Source organism: Corvus hawaiiensis, chromosome 7 (assembly GCF_020740725.1).
Source record: "Corvus hawaiiensis isolate bCorHaw1 chromosome 7, bCorHaw1.pri.cur, whole genome shotgun sequence".
NCBI classification, from domain to species: Eukaryota; Metazoa; Chordata; class Aves; order Passeriformes; family Corvidae; genus Corvus; species Corvus hawaiiensis.
This window is the reverse complement of record NC_063219.1, coordinates 14,419,138-14,440,273: the sequence shown is the minus strand read 5'-3', so window position 1 is coordinate 14,440,273 and position 21,136 is coordinate 14,419,138. Positions and strand designations below refer to the sequence as shown.

General features: G+C 48.1%; 1 protein-coding gene across 2 annotated transcripts in view; it reads left to right on the top strand.

Moving 5' to 3' along the window:
• NRP2 (neuropilin 2) overlaps positions 1-7,209 on the top strand; it is an 89,757-nt gene extending 82,548 nt beyond the window's left edge. Inside the window, exons 16-17 of one of the 2 annotated variants that reach the window (XM_048309136.1) lie at positions 2,642-2,710; positions 3,808-7,209. In XM_048309136.1, coding sequence (XP_048165093.1) covers positions 2,642-2,710; positions 3,808-4,061 — 323 coding nt within the window. In that variant the 3' untranslated portion in view covers positions 4,062-7,209. Of the gene's footprint in view, positions 1-2,641; positions 2,711-3,756 lie in introns of both variants that reach the window. The other variant, XM_048309135.1, reaches the window with a different exon arrangement.
• The last annotated feature ends 13,927 nt before the right edge of the window (positions 7,210-21,136 follow it).

Here is a 21,136-nt window from a genome sequence, read left to right as displayed (position 1 = left end):
TTTTTCCTTTTTGAAATGCAAGATAAATTGTGCCTGAAGTCTGCCCTTTAAGGAAGCAGCTCTCCACAAGACAGAGTGATGCATGTTTCTCCCATTCTGCCCACCAGCTTGCAGGGCTTTTCTGGGGACCACTGTCTAAGGGAGTTCTGTAGCCTGCTCCACTTGTGACAGCATTGCTGAGACTTGTCCCAAAGGAGCCTAATTGATGACAAACAGCAGGCTAGATTCTGTGACAGGCTAGATTCTAAATCATCTCCACTAGGAACTGAACTGACACCACCAGCTTCAATTCCCACAGACACCCACAAAGCCTGAGCTGATTCAGTTAATGACTCAAGAAACCCCAGTATGAAAAAAGAAATGTTGAATTATATTTTTCTAAAGCTTTCCAGAGGCTGTAGAGCCCTGCATGATAACATACAATCAAATAGCAATGAAATGGCATGTGGGGAACAGAAGAATGAGGGTCTGAGGAGGAAGGAAAATGGGCAAGTAGGAAGTTGTCATTTAAGCAGAACTTAAGAGTTGTATTAGCATGGGGAATTAAGCAAATCACTAGAAGAGTAAACAGATTCTGGGCTAGGCTTTTTGTATAAATGTTCTCTCTTTTCAAGTGTTCCCAGTGCTCCTTCTTTTCAGGCTGGAAGAACTGGTGTTCTTTTGAAAGTGTTGATTAACCAATACTTTTTTATTTCTCGCTTTTCCCTCAAGGTTACCCTGGGAAATTACAAAAGGATCAAATTGGTAGCATGTTCTCACACAAAATTTAGAGCAGCTACAATATGGAATGTCAAATGACTTCCAACAGCCTTTCTCCACACATGGGCTCCTTGGGCAGACTATCATCTAACTTTGACCTCTGCTTATCTTTGAGCAACATACAGTTTCTGTAGGGTTGTATAGGTGACACGGATGGCAAATCTCACTGCTTGTCTTCCAGTGGGTGACTAGCAGTACAGATGTCTCCACGTGTGAACTGCTTTGCAAGTTATTTTCCACATGTTTGGATCTAAATGTTTGCAAGAGGCCCTCAGGCAGTTCTCCCAGCCCTTAGATGTTGCCATCTGGCCTGTCAGTTCGAGAACTGTTGAGAAATCATGTGAACTCGCCACTAAAGTGAGGATTTACAGAAGGCAGTGTGCACCTGTGTTTCTTCAACAAGGTACCAGCAGCCTTGAGTCAGCTTAACTCACTAGATGCAGAATTCATCAGCAGGAGGGGCAAGTGTTGGGCTGTGAGCATTCCTGTTGCCGGGTTCACTTGAAAATTCAAAGGAATCCCTTAATCCTTTGGGCGCAGATACAATTCTGCCCGAGGAATGGGGAGGTATCATGAGTACCAGCAGAGGATTGCTGCAGTCAGGTGTCAGAGGGTGTTGGGGCAGCATGGCTTTCAGCAGAGACCCCGCTCTGGAAGGGAACCTTGAAATGTCGCTGGCATGGATTGCCTGACACAGTTGTCTGGGATAGCAAAAAAATGTATTTGACAATTCAGGAGGCCTTTTCGAGTCCTAAATATCCATGCAAATAGGCAGAAATATTCTTTTATAAGGTTTTGAATAATTTCTTTGCACATGGCTTTTTAGGCACAAGTTAGATTCTTTGGTTTTGGTTGTTTGTAAGCAACCTCTTTAAACTCTTCTTGCCATTTTGGCACAAGACACAAAGTAATCTTGGTTCCAACTACAACTATTTCCAAGGTGTGACTTCTGTCACTTTCTAGTCCCTGATTTTTTGCATTCCTGATCATTTTGAGACACCTTCTCAGTTGAGGACCCCAAGTTACAGTCAGCTTTGAAAACTCTTGGCAGATTGAAATGAAAAGATATTTTCTTTTGGAAAAGTGGAAAAGAGCCGTGGTAACTGTACGCAGAGATAATGATAGGAAGACTGCACAGGAAAATAACTTACTTCTGCTCAGATTATAATATGTGCCTTTGGTTACTAGTCCTTGTGCTGAACAATAGAAAGAAATGTCACCACTAAAAGGAATTTGGATCAGGGAAATGCTATCATAAGGGGCTAGATATGGACACCCATTTGCCTCTCTCTCTCCATTTCAACCAGCTTTTGCATTAAAGCATATAATGAAGATACACAAATTCCTCAAATTACTGTGAATTTATCTGAAACCCAAAGAGGAACGGGGTCATTGAAGCTCTATATCCAGTCAGATGTATGGGAAAAGATGAAAAGTAGAGTGTGTGCTAAATGGATCCAGCATTAGTGGCAAGTAATGACAGGCGCTAAGATCCTGTTCAAAGGTGTAAGGGTAATACCCATGGGCATGTTAATAGTGAATTATGGCCATTATGGAGGCACCAGTGACAATATTTTAGTGCTATTCAAGTTGTCTGGTTTCTTTGCTTTTCACTCACTCTCTTTTCTTCTTAAAAGCTGGTCATTTGGTGGTCATGAAATGTGACAGTGTGAAGATCCTGTTCTCTCAAGTGAGCAAGAGTCTTCACTAACTTTGGCCAAGGAAAGAAGATAAAGAGCTCCTCCTCCTTCCACAAGGAAGAGCCTTGCAGTAGTTTAACTATTACTTTCTTCTGGCTGGTCTCACAATCCAGTGACCAGTGGCAATGATGCCCCCAGAAGGCCTCTTTTAACAAACATTGCTTCCCATTTTGTTGTTCTAGTGAACTTCCCAAGAATGGAGGATGACTTTCCAAGCTCTGAGCAAGACTTTGAAGACAGCGATGATCCAGGTTGGTATCCAAATGCCACATGGACAATTCAGCTGTTGCAGCTTGTGTTTCAGTGTCAGATGCTAAGATTACTCACAAACCTCAGCTTCAGTGGTGTGAGGAGCTGGAACACACTTGAGAATATACATTGAAATGGTGGCTTAGTGTTCGAAGGCATTGGTTTTCTTTTCCTGTTTTCCTTTTTCAACAGCCAGCAACCTTGCAAAGTCAATATATTGTATTTGTGTTAGGACAAGTGAAAGTGATCTTTTAAGCATTAATTGCTGCTTGCATGATGCCTTAAGAGGCCTCCTAGAAACAGAGACTAGACAGGAGTAAGGGAATAAAGGTAGGTATTTGTTTGAAAAGCCTTCAAAGTTACCCCCTGCAGCCAGAGGCTACTGCCAAGATGGACCCCAAGATGGACCCCAGGTCACGAGTTCTTCACACTTTTATAGGTTTGGTTCATGTGCATAGTAGGGTTAATTATCCAATTAAAGCTTCAGTTTTGCCCTCAGCTTACCCCCCCTTTAGAGGCTCTTTGGTTTATAGTTTTTGGGCCTAGGACAGTCTTGGTGTCCTTGGAAAGCAGGCCCAGAGAAGTTTTGTTATGTCTACCTAGCATGAGAGAGCAGAAATTAACAGGCTACAAGAAACTTTCAGAGTTACACACTAAGCACTACAGGATTTGAAAAATATAAAAGTTAAAACCTAAGACATCATGCATGGCATTTGGGCTTGTAAATGAAGAAAATTGAGACCTGTGACAGATTGATTCCGTTGTTTTGAACCCAGTGGCACTGGAAGGGCCAGAGTTTCGGTGGGTGTAAAATGCTTGCATGCTATGTCAATAGTCTGATGTCTAAATGTGAATCAGGATGCCTAACTTTCTTGGTAGTTTGGTGCTTCACATTATTTCTAGACCTGGGTTAGTGAATCCTGCTGAGATATTCGCATATATATACTTTAACTCTTGTAAAGTCATCACAACTCCAAGTAAGAAATGTATAAATGTGAGGGGGGAATAAAAAGTGATCCCTGGATAATAAGTGCCCATTCCACTGCAGATTACTTTGGATTGGATAGGAACGACACACTGTTCTCTACTAACTCTCCAGGAACCCCGAAGCTGGACAAAGAGAAAAGCTGGCTGTACACCCTGGATCCCATCCTGGTGACCATTATAGCAATGAGCTCCCTTGGTGTCCTCCTTGGGGCCATCTGCGCTGGTCTGCTCCTCTACTGCACATGCTCGTATGCTGGGCTGTCCTCGCGGAGCTCCACCACGCTGGAGAACTACAACTTTGAACTGTATGATGGCATCAAGCACAAGGTCAAGATGAACCACCAGAAGTGCTGCTCAGAGGCCTGATGGGTGCCTAGGGATCACCCTTGGCATTGTGCCCGGTGAGGTGGGCTGGCAGGGGGGTACTTTTTTTGCTGTTTTCTATGGGAACTGAATGCCATAACAGGGAATGAGGGGAGCAGGAGGAGTGAAGGGAGGCACTGCTCCTGCCACCAGGTCCTGCTGCTGGGTCACACTCCACCAGGACCGAGTGGCTTTCCTGCAAACCAGACTGTGCCGGGCAAGGGGGGACTGAGCCCCTTGTTTGTTGGTTCATCTTCATTTTCTGCTGATGTGAATGGCTGGGATGTGGTGAGGGAGCCTGGTTTACCTTTTGGATGTGAGAAACTCAATGTTGATTGTTATTTCCCACCTTCTTTCTCTGGTGAGTTGCTGAGAAGGCTGAGGGATTTCTTTAGAAATAACACACACACACACACGGAGCCCCTGTCCATTTTAGACTCCGTCCAGGTATCATTGTAGGGATTTGTGCACTTCACACTAAGAACAGGAAGCTGCAGTTTGCAGACCTGAAAATGAAAGCATGTTGTTACCTTCAACTCTCCTTCTCCTAGTAGCAGGGGAAAGGTGGGATACTGGCTTTACTGTCAACAGTAACAACAGCGCTTTCTGAAATCATTAAGAAAGAAAATAGAAGGGAAACCCTATGTGTAGAAGCACCTCTTTGAGAGAAGCTGAAGAGCCTTAACGTGATTTGTGAATAAGAGCCATTTATTAAATCCAGATCTTTGATTGCAACAGCTGAGGCCTTCATCAGGAAGGCCTTTATTTGAATCTCCCACCCCTCTTAAGCCTGCTGTTTTTCTTTTTACTATAATGAGAAAATTGCAGCAAACAAAAGATAGAGCCTGTCAGGTTGCTGGTGCTTAGGCAGTGGCTTTGGGAAGGGGGCTTCACTTGGGGTTTGACTTGAGGTACAGTGCCGAGACCTCTCCAAAGTGCCAGGGAGGAAAAATGAACTGGGAAGGAGGCTGGAGCCATGCCCACAGCCCTGGGGAGCCTGGCCATGGCGCCTTCTGGCACCCCCCACCTTCCTGGTGCTCCCCTTCTCCCTGGAGCTGGGGGTGTGAGCTGGTGCCATCAGCACTGCTGGATCAAACAGCTGCCACCATATCCCCTTCGGAGCAAAGCTGCACTGCTCCTGATCAGTAGCAAAAACCCCAAGTTCTATCCATGAGCTGTGGTTTTTTTTTACTTTGAACAAGTGCCTTAGAAGAAGTATTTTCCTCCAGCTGATGATCAGTGCTGTATCAAACAGCAAGTGAGGCCTTCATCCTTCCCCTGCAAAATGCTCTTCTTCACCACTCTCTGCTGGTAAGAGCCCAGCAGAAATCTGGTCCTTCTACTTTCAAATGGTCTGGCTACATTGTGTGGCAGCTGGTACCGCTCCACTTACCACTGTGCTGTGCGAGAAGAGTGTTATGAAAATAACTGGATGGAGAAAAAGAGTTCAAATGCTGAACCCCAAACCAATGCCTTCATTTCCAGTTCAGTACAGATGGATCACCTCAATCAGCTTGCACATACATAAATTAGAAAACTTTCTGTCACACTGGGTTTGCTTTTCCAGGGACTCTTTGGTAATACCTGGCATGTCCTGATTTTTGCATTTCATCTGGCAAGTAGCTTGGGTTGGGGATGGCATTATTTTCCTCACTAACTGCGATTGACAAAGGTGTGATGTGTTGTGAAGCTCAGTTTGCCCAGCCCCCATAGACAAATCGTGCAGGAGTTCAGTGTTTGGGGACACAAGCAACATCTGGAGAGGAGATGAGCATGGACACATGAGCAGTGCCACAGCTGCTCCTTGGTACTGTGGGAATAGGAACATTTGTCTACTGTTTCATGAAGAGCTCCCTCAGACAATAAGTTTTTAGGAAAAAAGCCCCTTCTCTGCTCTAAGAAAGATGCACGTGTACTGGGGGAGCAGATACAGCAGCTGCGTCATCAGAACATCCACGGTTCGTACACACACGCAGAGATGCGCACACACAAAGGCCTTCATTTTTTTAATTCACACTGTGCACCCGACAAAAACAGCAGTAAATGTGTCTCTGATTCTCCTTTCGAATCACCTTATTTCTTTTGGCATTTTTCACAGACAAATTCCACAGGGGTGTTATTTTACTGTACAAAAGAAACACAGGCAGTGAGAGGAAATGTACCAGACCATTTCAAAGCTGGATTGCTGCTGCTCAATGATTTTATCCCCTTCAAATCACCAGAGAGGGGAAGGATGAATGGAAAAGGACCATACAGTAGAAAAGCCAACTTAGGCAAACAATAGGTGAAAATATATAATTTAAAAGGTGATGTTATGGTGTCTAGTAGGCGTACAGAGAGAAGAGTTCATATATACATATATTCAGAAATAGTGTGTTTGCACACGCACGTGAATTCTCTGTATGTATCGTGTATGTGACTTATTCCGTGGGACTGACTCGTGTTAATGTATCTCTTGATCTGGGGCAGGAGAGTACTGCTGACCTTGGCACTGCCGTGGCACGGGCCCAGTGAAGCGCCCAGCCCGCGTGTCCCGCCCGCCCCTGGCAGCTGGGGCAGGGCCCATGTGTGAGCTCGCCAGGCGAGAGAAGGCCGATAATGCTGCACAGCCAATACCTCACTTACTTCTGCCGGGTGCTTTACTGTTCTACGGAAAACTCTGTTTGATTGTAACTTCAACAGGGAGGGGGGGAAAAGTCATCAGTGCATTCAATTCATTGCATCCTCCTCTGCAAATAGATTAGGTTTGCTGATTGCAATTCCCTCTGTGAAATTCAGAAAAGAAAAAAAAATCGGCATTAATGCCTTTGCTTAAATGGGCTGTTGCCTCCACACACTTCCCCATGGCAGGACATGTTGCTAATGGGCAGGTTGTAGTGCTGGGTGACTTCATTTTGTGGGAAGGTGCCGGAGGTGAGCATGGGAATTAAACCATTAAGAAATTATATGCAGAAATGGAAATTCTCCAAGGTTTGCAGTTCAAGGTATTTGACCATTTACTGGCTGAGCCAGGACTTACGGACTTAAAGAGCTTTTACTGTGATTCTTCGGTGTAACAAAAAAACAAAACAAAAAAAATAAAACTGTGTTTATATGATTTGTATAAAAACCTTTTAAAATTACTATTTAATAAACATTATGGTAGAGATGATGTTTCAGTGGTGTCTTGGTTTGAAAGACAGGTGTCTGCTAAGGAAGGCAGGAGCCTCCCTTGGAATGTAAAATGTAACCCCCTTCCCTCTGAATTGTTATAATTTTGAAATTAAGGGGCTTTCAGGCAGAGATATGAGAAATAGGAATAACAGTTCTTTACTGTTATATATAACAAGGCAATAATACAGAAACACTGGCTTAACCTGACAGAGTCAGGATACAACCTGACATCCTGCTGGGCAGGGTGGTGGTAGCAGTCCTCTTGAGGTGATAGATGTGGTTCTGTCAAAGCGGTGATCCTGTAGAAGGGTCTGGTCCTCCTCTGAAGGTCCAGTGCTGGTTATGTAGCTCTTGTTCTCTGGGAATCCAATAGGTAAGGGCTGACTGTGGTGCTCCAAACCTCAGATTATATCCAGGTAGGAATGCTTGGTTCCTCCCCCTGGGCGGAGCATCTCACAATGGGATGATGTAATTTTATGAGTCGTGCAGTGAGGTTAGATGGCCCATTAACAGAAGATATCTCTCCAGAGGGAGTTATCAGGGATGTGTGGTGGAAGAGACAAAGAACACTGGCCCACCTGGTTTTAGTAGCTGGCTCATTAACAGAAGATGTATCCTGGAGGGAGTTACCAGGGATGTGTCAAGGAAGAGATAAAGAACGCTGCCCCAGATGGTGATAGAATACATACTTTTGGTTACATCTTAGACTGTAACCTAAGACACCTGGCTTTGTAGCAGAAACCCCAGCGAAACAAGGTGCAACTGGAGACACACAGGGCTCCCCACTGCTCTCCTTTGCTGCGCACTGCCTGTCCCTTTGGATTACCCCAGGCTGCCTGGCACACCAAGGTCACATGGGGTTTTAACACAGACCCAGTGCACACACACATCCTCTCCTATCAGAGCTGGGGACGGCTGCAAGCTGCTCTGGCCCAAAAGTGCCACCTGAGAGTAAACCCCAAAGTGGATGCAGGTCCTTTCCTGTCACCCTATGCCACAGCCCAGTGCTGCTAGTGATCCCAGAGAGGAGTGCAGTTTTAGGCTAAGAAAAACATCATTTAAAACTCAAGTGCACTGGTGGGGGCCAGCCTGTCGCAGTTTGCCCACCTCACAAGTGTACAGGTGCTGGTATGCCAGCATATCACTGTCCTGTTTCTATGAACCTGCCAAAGTGGGCAGTGACTGGGGTGGGGTGGTCTTCTGCAGGTCAGCTTCAGCCCCGTTCTTGGGTGTCACAAAGACAGTGGAGACTCCTGGCAAACCCCAGTGCCAAGCCTGGCTCCACATACTTGTCTTCTCCACCCACTCCACCCCACTTCTCTCTATTCTGTCACACCGTCCTGGTGGCAGCCTCGGCTCAGGGGAGCCTCATGTCTCACAGGGGTCCCAGCACCCTGCAGCAGGCAGCCAGGAGCCACTGTGAGGCTGCAGAAGGGAGAAGCTGTGGGGCTGAATCTACAGCTTGGAAACTCTTTGTTTATTTATGGGCACCCTGACAAATGAAAGCCAATCCATCAAGCCCTGGGCATCTTGAGAGCAAATGAAATTTTGCTGCCATCTCCAACATGGTGACCCCCTCCCAAAGCGTCTGTGTGTTAAAGAGGGTCTTTAAGCAATGAAGGGTGGCTAGCAGCTTAGATGAAGATGACAGTGTAGCTGCAACCTTGACAGCTCTCCCCTCATCCAGGAATAAAGAACTGATGTGCAGATTGATACCTGGGGGAGAGGCTGTCAGAGAGCAGGACGGAGACGGCAGATAAGCGACTCAATCAGTGTCAGACCTGTCCTGCCGGAACACCGCCTGTAAATCACTGCGGTTTAAGGGGAGCCTCCACTAACGCAGAGAGCAGGTAATAGAAACACAGCAGGCAAAGCAGATGTGTGCTCTGGCTGTGGTTAAAAGCCTGTGAGCTGGGCTGAAGATGCTGCCTGGGCACGAAGGGGAGGCAGGCACCCACTTCAGGAAATTGAAATCTTCAGGCGTTTTTTTTCAGCGCTTGTGCTGGGATTGCACTTGGATGGGGCTGCTGTGGAGCCGGCAGGATGGGGTGGGAGCCGGGTGCCCTGGTGCATTTGCCATGCACACAAGGGTACCCACTGCAAGCAGAGGCTGGACTGTGGGGAGCCACAGGGAGTCTTTCATGTGGCACAAGACTAATCAGGGGCTGAGCAGGCTAATGAAATCGATTTCACCATTCTTGGGCTGCTCCAAGATGGGGATCCAGCCGTTCCTGGGCATCCTCTAGAGCTGATTGCAATCGTGTGCGCACCCTTGCTGTTCCTCTTGCCCCTTCTTCTTTCAAATATTCCTTTTCTTTTGGGTTTAATGGGAAATCTTTTCAAATAATGACTTGCTCTCTGGACAGCTGGGGGCTTGGCAGTAAGGAGAGCCATGGGGCTGAGCTAATGAGTGGATTCGTAATTAATTAATTGCAGGCAGGTGCAAGTAGAGCCTCCCGTTGCCTCACTCTCTTCTGTCTCTCTCCGAAGAACGCCTCTGTCTCCTGGAGCCTGGCACTATCACCAGCCATTCAACGGGATTGAGCAAAACCTGGTGCCAGCTTTGCTGTGGACAATGACTTTGGCAGGCAGGGAGGCTGGTGCTCCACCTCCTCTCTGAAGGGACCACAGAGAGCCCATCCGTTGCAGCACGTGGCCTTTGAACATCCATAACTGCCAGGCCTAAACCATGATGACCAGCACCCATAAAGGCACCTTCTCTCCATTGGGAAGCTCCTGATGGCCCCTTCCTGTGAAAGTTGGATGGCTCTGTTCACTGTAGCTGCACCGAAATAGTTCACATCTTCCCACTTTACACCCCAAATGGACAAACCCACCTGGCGGTGACAGGTGTTGGTGAACCCCTGAGAGCTAACTCCTGGTGCACCGAGCACTGGGGACCTGACTGCAGCCAGTGCCACCGCTGCTGTGTCCCTGCTGTGTCCTTTCAGCCTTACTGTGGCTGCTCAGTAGAGCCCTGTGGTCTAAATACAGAGGGTAACACTGAGTTTTGGTCTGTGTACATCTGTAGCAAAATTTGCATTGAATTCAATAGGTCCCTCTTGTCACTCACACTGATCAGGTAGGACTAGGCTTTCCTATCAACTCCTGTTACATGCAGTGACTCATTTGAGGCAACAAACTCATCATGTCTAAAGCAGTTCAATGGGAAAATAACTAATCCTGAATGTGTTGAATGACTCCTTTCTTGGCTCCTGTGTCATAACTCAGTTGCACCACTAATATCCGAAATGGAAAGCACTGAATTAAACACTCAGCAGCTCTACCCCCACCTTGGCCCGGGTGCCAAAAATCAAGGGAAGAAATACAGCTCTTCTTCAGGGCTGCAGGGTGAACCAGCCCGTGCTGGTGGCTCAGGACTGTTTGCTGCAATAGACTTTGCTAACATTTCCTTGGTTAAATGTTTACAAACCTAGAGGAAATAGCTGTCCCAGATGTTGCTGATAATTTCCTATCAGGTCCTTCCTGGCGCAGTGCAGGGCTGCTTTGTCGCCCTTCGGATCAGCTGCCAATCTCATGCTTAGTAACAGACTTGACTTCTTTACAAAAACTGTCAAAATTTCTAGCGCTGTTTTTGCCCTCCTGGTCTCCCGGGTTTATACAGAGTAACTCTGCCAGCCCAGCTCTCTTTGCAGCCCTGGAAGTGCACTCCCAAGAAGAGTGGCTGCAGCAGAGGCGCAGGACATCTCATTGATGGGCTGTGTTGAGCAACACAGCCGTTGCCAAATGCATTTCAACCTCATATTTTAAGAAGACATTCAATGTGCTTACCAAGGCTGGGGAGCCTTTTACACCACAGCAATAATCCAGCGCTCGGCCGTGAAATCCTTAGCACAGTGTCACATCCATCCCTCAGCAGAGAAGTTTTATTAACTTAGGGTGTGAAAAGTTTTGGAGAGCAAAAGTCTCTCTTCCCTCTGAGAGAAATAAGGATGATTTAAGCAGTCTGGGTGTATTTGAGATGGAGAGTGAGTCCCCCAGCTGACACATCAGAGGGAAGAACTGTAAGCCGAGGCTGCATTTATTAAAGAAGGAAGCTGAGGCTGTGCAAAGCCAACCTTTCTAAGCACTGCACGACAGCATTTTAATAAAAAGCACAACAAGCCTACAACAAATCATGTCTTGAAAGCAAAAAAAAAAAAAAAAAAAGTCAATTCCTGTGAAGGTTTGAAGAATCGTTTGAGCTTAAGGAAAAGCGAATTCCTGCTACGCTCCCCTCCCCTGCCCTCCTCTCCCGTGCGTGGAGCAAAGCCATGGCAAACGCTGCCTGTGACACACCGCAAATCACAGAGGAGAGCGGGGGGGCCGCCGCCGGCCCTCCGCGGGAAGGCCCACAGAAGGATTGAAGCTTAGAGAAAATGGAATTTATAGTCAGAGCATTAAAATATTAAAGGGCCTTAAAGAACAGCCATGAATCTGATTTCGGAGGGGGGTGGGACGCAAGTCTGTCATCAGGCAGAGACAAACGGCTGCTGGACTTGACAACTCACATAAATCTGATGGAGAAGAAGAAATAAAGCCCAATCAGACCCAAAGGAAAAAAAAAAAGAAAAAGAAAGGTGATGAAAAGATTTTAGGGCATGAAGTGTGAAAAGGAGAGGGAAAGCTAAAGAAGATAAGGAGTTGAAAGCAGAAGAGTGATTATAAAAATAGCAGCAGAAGTACAGATGGAGGTAGAGGAGAGAAATTATTTTAAATGGCCAGAAGTGCCCTGGTGGCATAGGTATTTTTGACAATCTTGCCCAAGACTGCATGATTTTCTTGCACAGCAAGAATTTCTCGGGTTGGCTTCAACAGCCCAGGTCTGCATGGACAGGAGGAGGAGCAGCCTCCACCATGCAGAACACCAGCTCTGAGCCCCCCAGCAAAGAGGGGTGGGCACAGGCAGCCCCATATGGTCCCAGTGTCCTCGGGCAGGAGGGAGTGAAACCCCTCACCAGGCAAATCCCCACATCCTGCTCCCCACAAGCAGCAAACCCCATTCCTGAACTGGAGATTGTTTCCTCTGGGATGTGTCTCCAGGCTGATCCCAGAGCTTCCTCAAGAGCCACGGCCATTGCCCGTGGCCAGGCTGGGGACAGTCTGTTGTGCAAGAAGTCAGTGGGATGAGCCTTCCCAGCCCCACACCTTTCACCGCACATCACTGGGGACCCCTCCAGTGGGGTCTCCCCCAGAGGCAACCTTGCCCCACTGAGAGTGGGACAGATGGGAATCGGCCCCTCAGCGCCTCAGGGGCTGCTGCCACACTGTGTGAGGAGAGACCACAAATCCAGCCAGGAGCCACAGCCAGGCACCCGATTAAGTTGGGAAACAGTGTGCAGTGAGGACTGGATTTATGAAATGCTGTCTGTAAGCCAGCCCTCCCTCCGAAACACTAAACAAAAAACAACATTCAGATACATTTCAGAGGAAAACACAAAGCATCTGGTTCCCTTCGCTGGTGTACATAGCAAGAGAAAAGTTGGCAGTACATTTGCTTACCATAAAAGAGAGAGCTATGCAGAAAAAAAGACACATTAGAGTAACGTTGCCAAAAACAGAGTTAAATGTCTGCCTTGTTTTGAACGTACTCATGGTGGAAATGTGAGCAAAGGTCACTCCAAATTAATGAGAACTGAAAATGAATTGGCTGTGCTGGGACTGGCACCCTGCCACCACATCTCGCCCAGCAATTCTTATTTATCCATTTATTTATTTTGTTGGATGAGGAGACATTCTGCAAACACATAGAAAACCAGGCCTGGCGCTCCCTATGGGTGACACACGCCGTTTCAGCCAGGGAGATGTGGCTCGTGGCACCCATCCCTGTGCTCACCACATCCCTCTCTCACACCAACACAGGGCTGATGGGAGCCGGGTCTCCTGCTGGGGGCGCTTTCCCAGGTGGTGGTGTCCCTGCCTAAACACCCTGTGCCAAAAGCACATCTGAGGCCTGCCAGCCCTCCCAGCCTGGACAGGGATGAGGATGGGGATAGGCAGGGAAGCTGTGCCACTTCCTGCCACAGGCTGTCCCATCACCACTGCATATTGCTGCCCCTGCAAGAAAATCCCAGTGCCCAGAAGGTGCCACTTCCCTGCCAACATGTGGCAGGCCAATTGTGTCAAGGAGGGTGACAAATGTGCCACCTCAGTTTTATGAAGCAAAGGGAGTTTTCCATGGCTCTTTCTGAGACACAGGCAGCGATTAACTGCGGAAGCAGCTAAAAACTTCTGTTGGTTTAGAGGAAAGAAGGAGGAAGAAAAAGCCAGTCCCGGCTCTGGTTTCCTTCCGGAAAGGGAAAGCCATCTCGGTAACTCTTGCTTTTCTGAACTTCACATACACAAGTACTCAGTGCCATTCAAGCAGTTCCTTCCATCTGCAGCAGCAGCACACTCCAAAGGGGTGGGACAAACACGGGGGAAAGATGCTGCAGTGGCCAAAGGCAAAGGCAGCAGCACAGTTAACCCTTCCCCAGGCACCCCCACAGGCCTATGTGCCTTGGGGATTCAGGGAGGGGGGTGCTGCAAAGCACATTAGCCCGTTTCCCTGGGATGAGGAGCCCCAGCCCTGCCCTACCAGCTCTGTGGAGGCCAGTGTAGACACGGGTATCAGCAAGGAGCATCCTAATCTGGGCCTGGTGGCATTATGGAGTGAGTCAGAGAGTCCCACTTGGAATCTGTTTTTCGAAAATAGTCTTTTTTTCTTTCTTTCCAAAGGAAGAAGTTAGACTTTGAGATTAGAAACAATGTTAGCCTCCATTTAAGAGGAAGAAGATGGGTGAGAGTAGGCCCCTTTAAGGCAGTTTCACATCTCAGCCACAGCCCATCCGTGCTGTTGGCATTGCCCCAGCTGGGGCCACAGGCAGGCACGGGGCTCTGGGCACACACTGGGTTAATTATCCCCAGTGACCATCATCAAATAGCCAGGGCTCTGCCGACAATGTCATGTCCAAAGCTCATTAAAACAGAGCAGTGCCACACTTGGGAACAAGCAGTGTACTGCTTTGGGATAAAACCATTCCAATAGTGATCTGCAGTCCCTGCCGTACAGCGATGCCAGACCACAGCACGTGAGGAGGGGGCTGTAATGGGACCTGCAGCCAAGCAGCTCTAAATCAGGATCTATTTCAAGGGCTGAGGAGGATAGCGAGGCTGGGTGGAATGGTGGAGGGTTTGGTGGGTGATTTGGGAGGATGGGAAGGGCTGCTGTATCTTGTATTTCTGAATATTCAGTGTCACAAACAGGACATTGCTCAATGGCTTAAAAAATTAACACCTCTGCCTAAGGTTATCAGCCTCAGGATAATGACAAAGTTGTGAACACAGCAGTGCTGCTGGAATTGAAGAGATTCAGCATTCTGACTCAGGAATAAGTGATGATGCTTTCCTCAGATACTGGAGATGAAGGAAAGATAATGCTGATGAAGTGCAGGGAGCCACACACAGCCACAGTGACTCATCACAGCTGCCCAGGTGACTTTGCAGGCTAGGGAAATATTTGCACAAGTTTTAACAAGTGTTACTCCTGATGCCAAGGGATACCCTGATGAATCTAGATGGCAGTGATAGGGTACTGGGCTCCTCTGATCAGGCAAGGGCACAGAGATCTTCTCTGGGCATACAGGGATATTCACATTCTAAAAACCTCTGGTCAGGAGACCCAATCTGCATTGTAACACTGTCCCTGACAAAAACAAACACTTCTTCTTCAAATGAGGAGCTAATTATAAAACACCTCCAGTTGATGTCCCCATTTAGCCTAGGCAGGATGCACTTGGACACATGGACAGCACTGCCAGTCCTTTGCCCATACCCAGCTCGGCATCCTGCACCTCTTCCCTAAGCACAGTAGTTACACAGGATTTGGTCCACCACAGGACAAGAGCAGGGAGACCTGTTCCTCCTGGCTGTCCCCTCGCCCCACCCATGTGGAGGGGCTTCATGGGCACAGCCCAAGACCCACCTGCATCCACACAAGGAAGTCACAACCTGCAGGTGAGGATCCTCACATGGAGAAGGAGGCTCCAGCAGCTGCTGCATCATTCAGGGTGAACGGGTGGTGAGGCTGGAGCTCACATCTGCTGGACACACTGCCTAATATAAGTCACAAATGCTAGACAGGTTCTTAAAAGTGAACTTTTGTTTGCACTTTCAGAGGAAGAAAATACACACAGAAATCGTATCTTTACAAAAAAAAAAAAAAGAGGGAAAAAAAAAAAGAAGAAGGAAAGGATAAATACAATCCATTAGCAAATTGAATAAAATCAAGTCTGGAATTGTGTTTTGGTGGCATTGGTTTTTGCAAGAGCCCCATGCTCCAGCCTCAAAGGTCACTGGCGAGGCAGGATGCTGCCTTTATATTGCTCCTTTGGCGCTCTGCTTTACAGTGGAGATTAATTTAGAAAAAAAAAAAGGATTATTTAAAAAAAAGCTCACCCCTCTCTCTCCTCCACCACCCTCCCCAAGCAGTGATGGGGGATAATGAACTGCTGGGACTGTCATCCAAAGAGTGCTTAATGACAGTATTCACTCCGTGTGTGTAGCATTGGCTGTTCTCAGAGCTCTCATTATGAATAGTTTTCAAGCTGTTTTGACTATTTTCTGTTACAAAGAGGAACTCACTGTTGGCTGCCTATTTTCATCACTGAAGCTGGCCAATGTAATCCACATGGAGCTGGGACACCATGGCCAATGACTAATGCTCCCATTCTCTCACCTCCAATATATGGCAGTGGAGAAGGCCCAGGCTCTCCTTCCCTGTCCCTTGCCTCCTCTTTGCTGCTTCTTTTTTGGGCTCATGCTCTGGTTTTGCAGGTAATGCAACTAAACTATCTGGCTACAGTGTCCCAAGCCGCATCCCCTTGTGGTGCTGGACCCATGGGTGTTCATGGCACTGCTGAGCCTGCGCCTCCAAATGTCCACTTTTGGGGGCTGTGAGTCCTCCCTGCAGGCTTGGCAAGGGGAAGGGGACCCAGCCTGAGCTTCATCTGTGCCGCAGAGACACCATGAAGATGCGCTAAAGCAATCTGTTCTCCCATCTTTTCCCAGACCCTTTGCCGTGAGACACAATATTTCGGAGGGGCAGCTGAAATCTTGCTGGTGTTAATTTCGTTTCGGTCTGCTCACTGTTAACTTTGGGCTTGCTGCGCTTTTTGTGGCTCCTTTTCCTTAAAGAAAGCTTATTTCTCTTAAAACAGGGCGAGAAGCAGCTTGGCACCACAGACACTTTAAAGATGTTTGAACATTTGCAAGAGGAAGCAAACACATTTTTTAAATATTATGAAAAGCACCTTGAACAACAACTTCTCAGCAAGAGCCTCCCTCAGGCTCCATCCTTTGCTGCAGGAGCCCATCGCTCAGCCTGGGAGCAGCTGAGGCCCAGGGCATCCCTCCACACTTTTGTGCTGCATCTCAGAATCCTGCTCTGGACAGGCGATCCCCAGGGCCAGGACAGGGACTCAGGACACTGACTAGGAGATAAGCTCTGCCAAATCACAGTAATATTAAAAAATGATGAGGGATACCCCACAGCATCTCCTCTCTGCATCCATACTCAACTGCCAGCCCTGGGGAGTGGCTCATAAAAGTAAAGAGGAAAATAAGTTCACAACATACTCCAGCATTGTCAAGTGAGCAGTGGTTCCTGAGCGGACTCCTGGGTCACTCTAAGGTATCATTTCACTGTACTCTAATTCTATGAAATTGGGATATGACTTGTCTTTGTCTTTCCCCAAATGAGGCTTTCATATTGATGCCTTGATTTCCTCGTCAACATAAAACTTGAGGGGTGGTTTTATTTCTAATGAATTGTGAGAAAAATTAGGGGTAGCTAATGTCCAGAGATAATCTGGGTTTTTCTAATAAAAAGCCTTTTTCTGGCTAAAAGCCTTTTCTTTCTAGGGTTTTGACTCTCCACACACACATCAGTCTTCACTTGTCTTCTTGCCCCTTCTGACACAGTGCCACATTTCTTTTGCTTCTCCACTGATTTTTCTTGGTAGAGCCATGTCCCTGCCAGCTGCCTGGACACAGGCACACAAATCACAGCCTCCAGGCATGGGAGCACTGATGGCCAGCAGAGACCATTAGATCATCTCAGCTGACCTTCCCTGATGCAGGGCCAGGTCTGGCATTCAATTACTCCTTACCAAGCCCGGTAACTCCTGCTTGGCTCAAGTATATGGGGCACAAACGTATCCTGTCTGCGTCTAAATATATCAAAGGCAAGGGAATGCACAGGTCTCCTGGGTAGTTTAATCTTTATTAACATTCGCTTTTTAAAAGGTCTGTTTGATTCACAATTTGAATTTGTCTGGCTTCAGCTTCCAGGTGCGGGCTCATGCGATGCCTTTCTCCTCTAGATTAAACAGCTTTTTAATACCTGCCTTTCTCTCCCCATGAAGGTACCTCACACAGCACAATTAAGTCACCTCTTGATCTTCTTTTTAATAAGCCAAACAAGATGAGCTCCTCCAGTTCCGCACTGTAAGACATTCCCCTAGCCCTTCCCAAGGATCAAATCTCTAATTCCACCTGATCCCATGCCAGGGGGGATGCGTGGTGAAGCAGTCCTGTGCAGCTGATGAAATTAAGAAGCTCGCAGGAGATGGCAGCTTCTCTCTGCTGCCTGCTCCTGCAACCACCCTGTGTTTTTTGGGAGGCTGCTTAGGGGTGTCCGGTGATGTTCCACCTCCCCCCACCAAGTTCCCCAGCTGAGCAATGGGGAGGCAGTACCACAGCTGCCCCCACATGTATGTAGGAGATGCCAGATGAGCAAAAATATTTAAGGCTGTTTCCTAGTGTGCGGAACTTGGGGTGTTCCTAGAGCTACCACCAGCTTTACACCATACTGCCACACCAAGCCATCCTCATCAAATTTAGCCATCCCTAAAATTCACAATTCTCTGTGGTTTTAAGTGTCTTCGGTGCCATCACTCAGTGCTTCCCCTCAGGGCACCCACAGCATTTACTGACCAAAACAAGCAACTGGACAAAGCCTTTCCTCATTCAGCATTTACCTGGAGGAACAATAAAACAGCATTGGCCGAAAAATGGAAGCCAACGCACGTGCAATGCTGCACACACATTACTGGCAAGAGTCATAACTTTTGATCCATTTTTTAATATGTTTCCTTCTGAACTGGAGCCCAAGTGCCCCAGCCAGTGCATGCAGGGACAGGGATATTTTGGGTGATGCAGCTTTACAGCCAGCCAGCCCACAAGATGGATTTTAGCCACAGGCTTCAGCAATACGATTTCACACAGCGTTATAACATTTTAGCTGGGAGAGTAGGCAGGGCCCCTTGCGCTCTCCACCGGGTATTTGTCCTGCCTGCGAATCAATTACAGCAGACACGGCGTGCATTAGGATTGCTGCTTGGCACCTATTTCAGCCCTGATATATGTTGCTCTGCTCTGCAACAAACAACTCAGATAAACCTCCAGGAGGCCGTGTCTGTCAGCAAGGTTTTTATTAGGTGAGCCATGCCCATTCTCACAACGGTAGGGCTACCTGGCAGAAAATTGTAAGCTGTTTCCCTTGGAGGGGGCGAGCCCTAAATGAGTTTCCCGGTCTCACTTTGGGAATGCACTCAGATATTAAAGGGACCAGAGAGTATCATTACTGCCAGGTGATAAAAACAACCACTATTTGGGAAGACTGATGGCCTTTGTAAAAGCTCCCAACAGAAGCTTCATTCTGCACAGTGGATAATAACAGCCGTCTTGGGCTGAAATCCCAAAGCAGCTGCATTTTCCAAGGCTACAAAAGTGACTTCAGGATTCCTGGCGCCACATTGCTCAAGCATCACTTTTTGGCAGTCAGAAAGCCCAAGAGCGGTTAATATTCTTCAATGATCACAGCTTAAAGATGTCATCTGCTCTCTCCCCCCTTGCAGCTCTGCTTTCTGGATTGCCTCCCTGTCTCAGCAAGGGTGAGGTGTCAGCAAGAGCAGAGGCTACCTGGGGCAGGAAAGCCAGCAAACACATCTTCCCCTTTGCAAGGGGAAGTGGAATGTTTAAGTCTAACTCTCTGCCACTAAAATAGCTGCCAGCTTGCATTGTGACATCATGAGGACATCATTGCATTACATTACAGTCATGACCTTGCATGACAGCTTGGGGTCTGGGAGCAGGCTGCACCTTCTGGTACCATCTCCAGCCTGTTTCCACTAATTGCAATCACAGCTCCCTGACCACTGGTCCTGGGGCTAGGCACAGGCTGGGACATCTCATTTTCCTGCCACTCTCTTGGCCATGGCCACATTAAGCAAGCTGTCCCAGCTGAGAAATAGCCACCCTGCTCAGGAGCTACTGGAATCTTTCCAGGGTTTTGCCAGTCCTTGGACCAGGGCTTCACAACAAGTACAGAGCTGTCACCAGCTCACCTGGTTGTCAATCAGATGCCCCCTGATCTACTGACCAGCTTAACACACAGTTAATTTCTGTGGCCATTTCCTACACCCATTTCCATTCCCACGTCACTGGTCCCGCGGGTGACTCTGAGACCCCAGAGAGAAGGTGGAGCAGCATGGGGATGTGGTGAGGCCATGGTGTGCCATCCCCCCCACCACCGTGGCAGACGCAGCAGCCTGGAGAAGGGTCTAAGCAACAGAGATGCCTCTCAGCAGTGTCCCTGCCTCAGGGCAGAGGTTGAAATAGGGTAACATTCGGCAGAGGGCAAATAAAAAAGCCACAGCACATTTCAGCTGTGCCCCGTTCGTGTCCCCCCTTGTCAGGGCAGGGGTGTCGGGTGCAAGGGTAGGGGTGCTGGCCAGCCCCTTGCACAGCCAGTGCTGGGCTGGGGGCTGTGCACAGCAGCCACAGGCTGGCCCTGCACCAGAGCTGCCCCACACAGGGGACTGGCTTCAGCTTGCTTTCCCAACAAGGTGCCCCATTGCCGGTGTCTCTTACATTCATCCCTGACACCTATTCATCCAGCTCAAGTGCTTTCTTCTTCATGGGTTTTCTTGGCTGTTTTCTCTAGATGAAGATTTTCTGAAGACTGCTGGTTCCCTTTGTAACCTTTCAAGAGTCCTCTCTGTATGAAGTTCTCTTCACATCATCTCCAGCAGATGCAGGTAATAAAGTCACAGCAGATTTACGAGTTTGAGAATCTCATTATATCTACCTACCCATCAGGAAAAGGAGCTGTCTTTAAAAGAGGCAGAGGGGTGGATTTTGCCATTACCTACGGTTTAAAAAGATGAAGAAACCCTCTTCAATCCTTCCCAGGCACAATTGTGTAAAAGCATCCTCTGAATTCACCAAGCACAGTGCCAGCTTATGCCAACATCAGGACAGAGTGCCACAGCTCTTTGGAGAGGCGAGAGCACCCAGCTCCACGTCTGTGCATCTCAGCCAAGCGCCTCAGCTGGCACCAACTTCAGGCCCAGCCACAGTGCTGCTTGTGGATGACAATTACTCCAGGCAGACTGTGCTCTTGGAGCCCTGTTACAGACAAGTTAGAACAGCTCGTGAAGGACAATGGCAGTTCACTGTCTGCCTGTGGAGGTGAACATCCTCAGCAAGCTGCAGGGTGGGACAGGGAGCTCCTCACATGGTGCCCATGCCCTTAAGGGTCTCCAAAACCATGATACCGTGCCCATAAAGCATCAGGGTTTTGCTACGGAGCCCAAACAGGACTACCATCCTACCTCCATCCATCCCATCACAGACCCCACACCACAGCCATCCACCCTGGCAACAGCTTGCCATGAAGGACAAAGGCTGCAAGCAAACAAGGCAGAAGAAAGAGAACCAGGGGAACTGACGGTTTTCAGAAGAAGTCAGGTGTCAGGAAAGAGGTGACAATCCCCTGTCCCACCCCATGCAGCATTGAAGCCACTGCCCTTATGAGCCCTCTCAGCAAGCACTCACTCCCAGGCTCCGTGGGAGCAGTGCAGCCAGCTCCTTGCCTGTTCCCA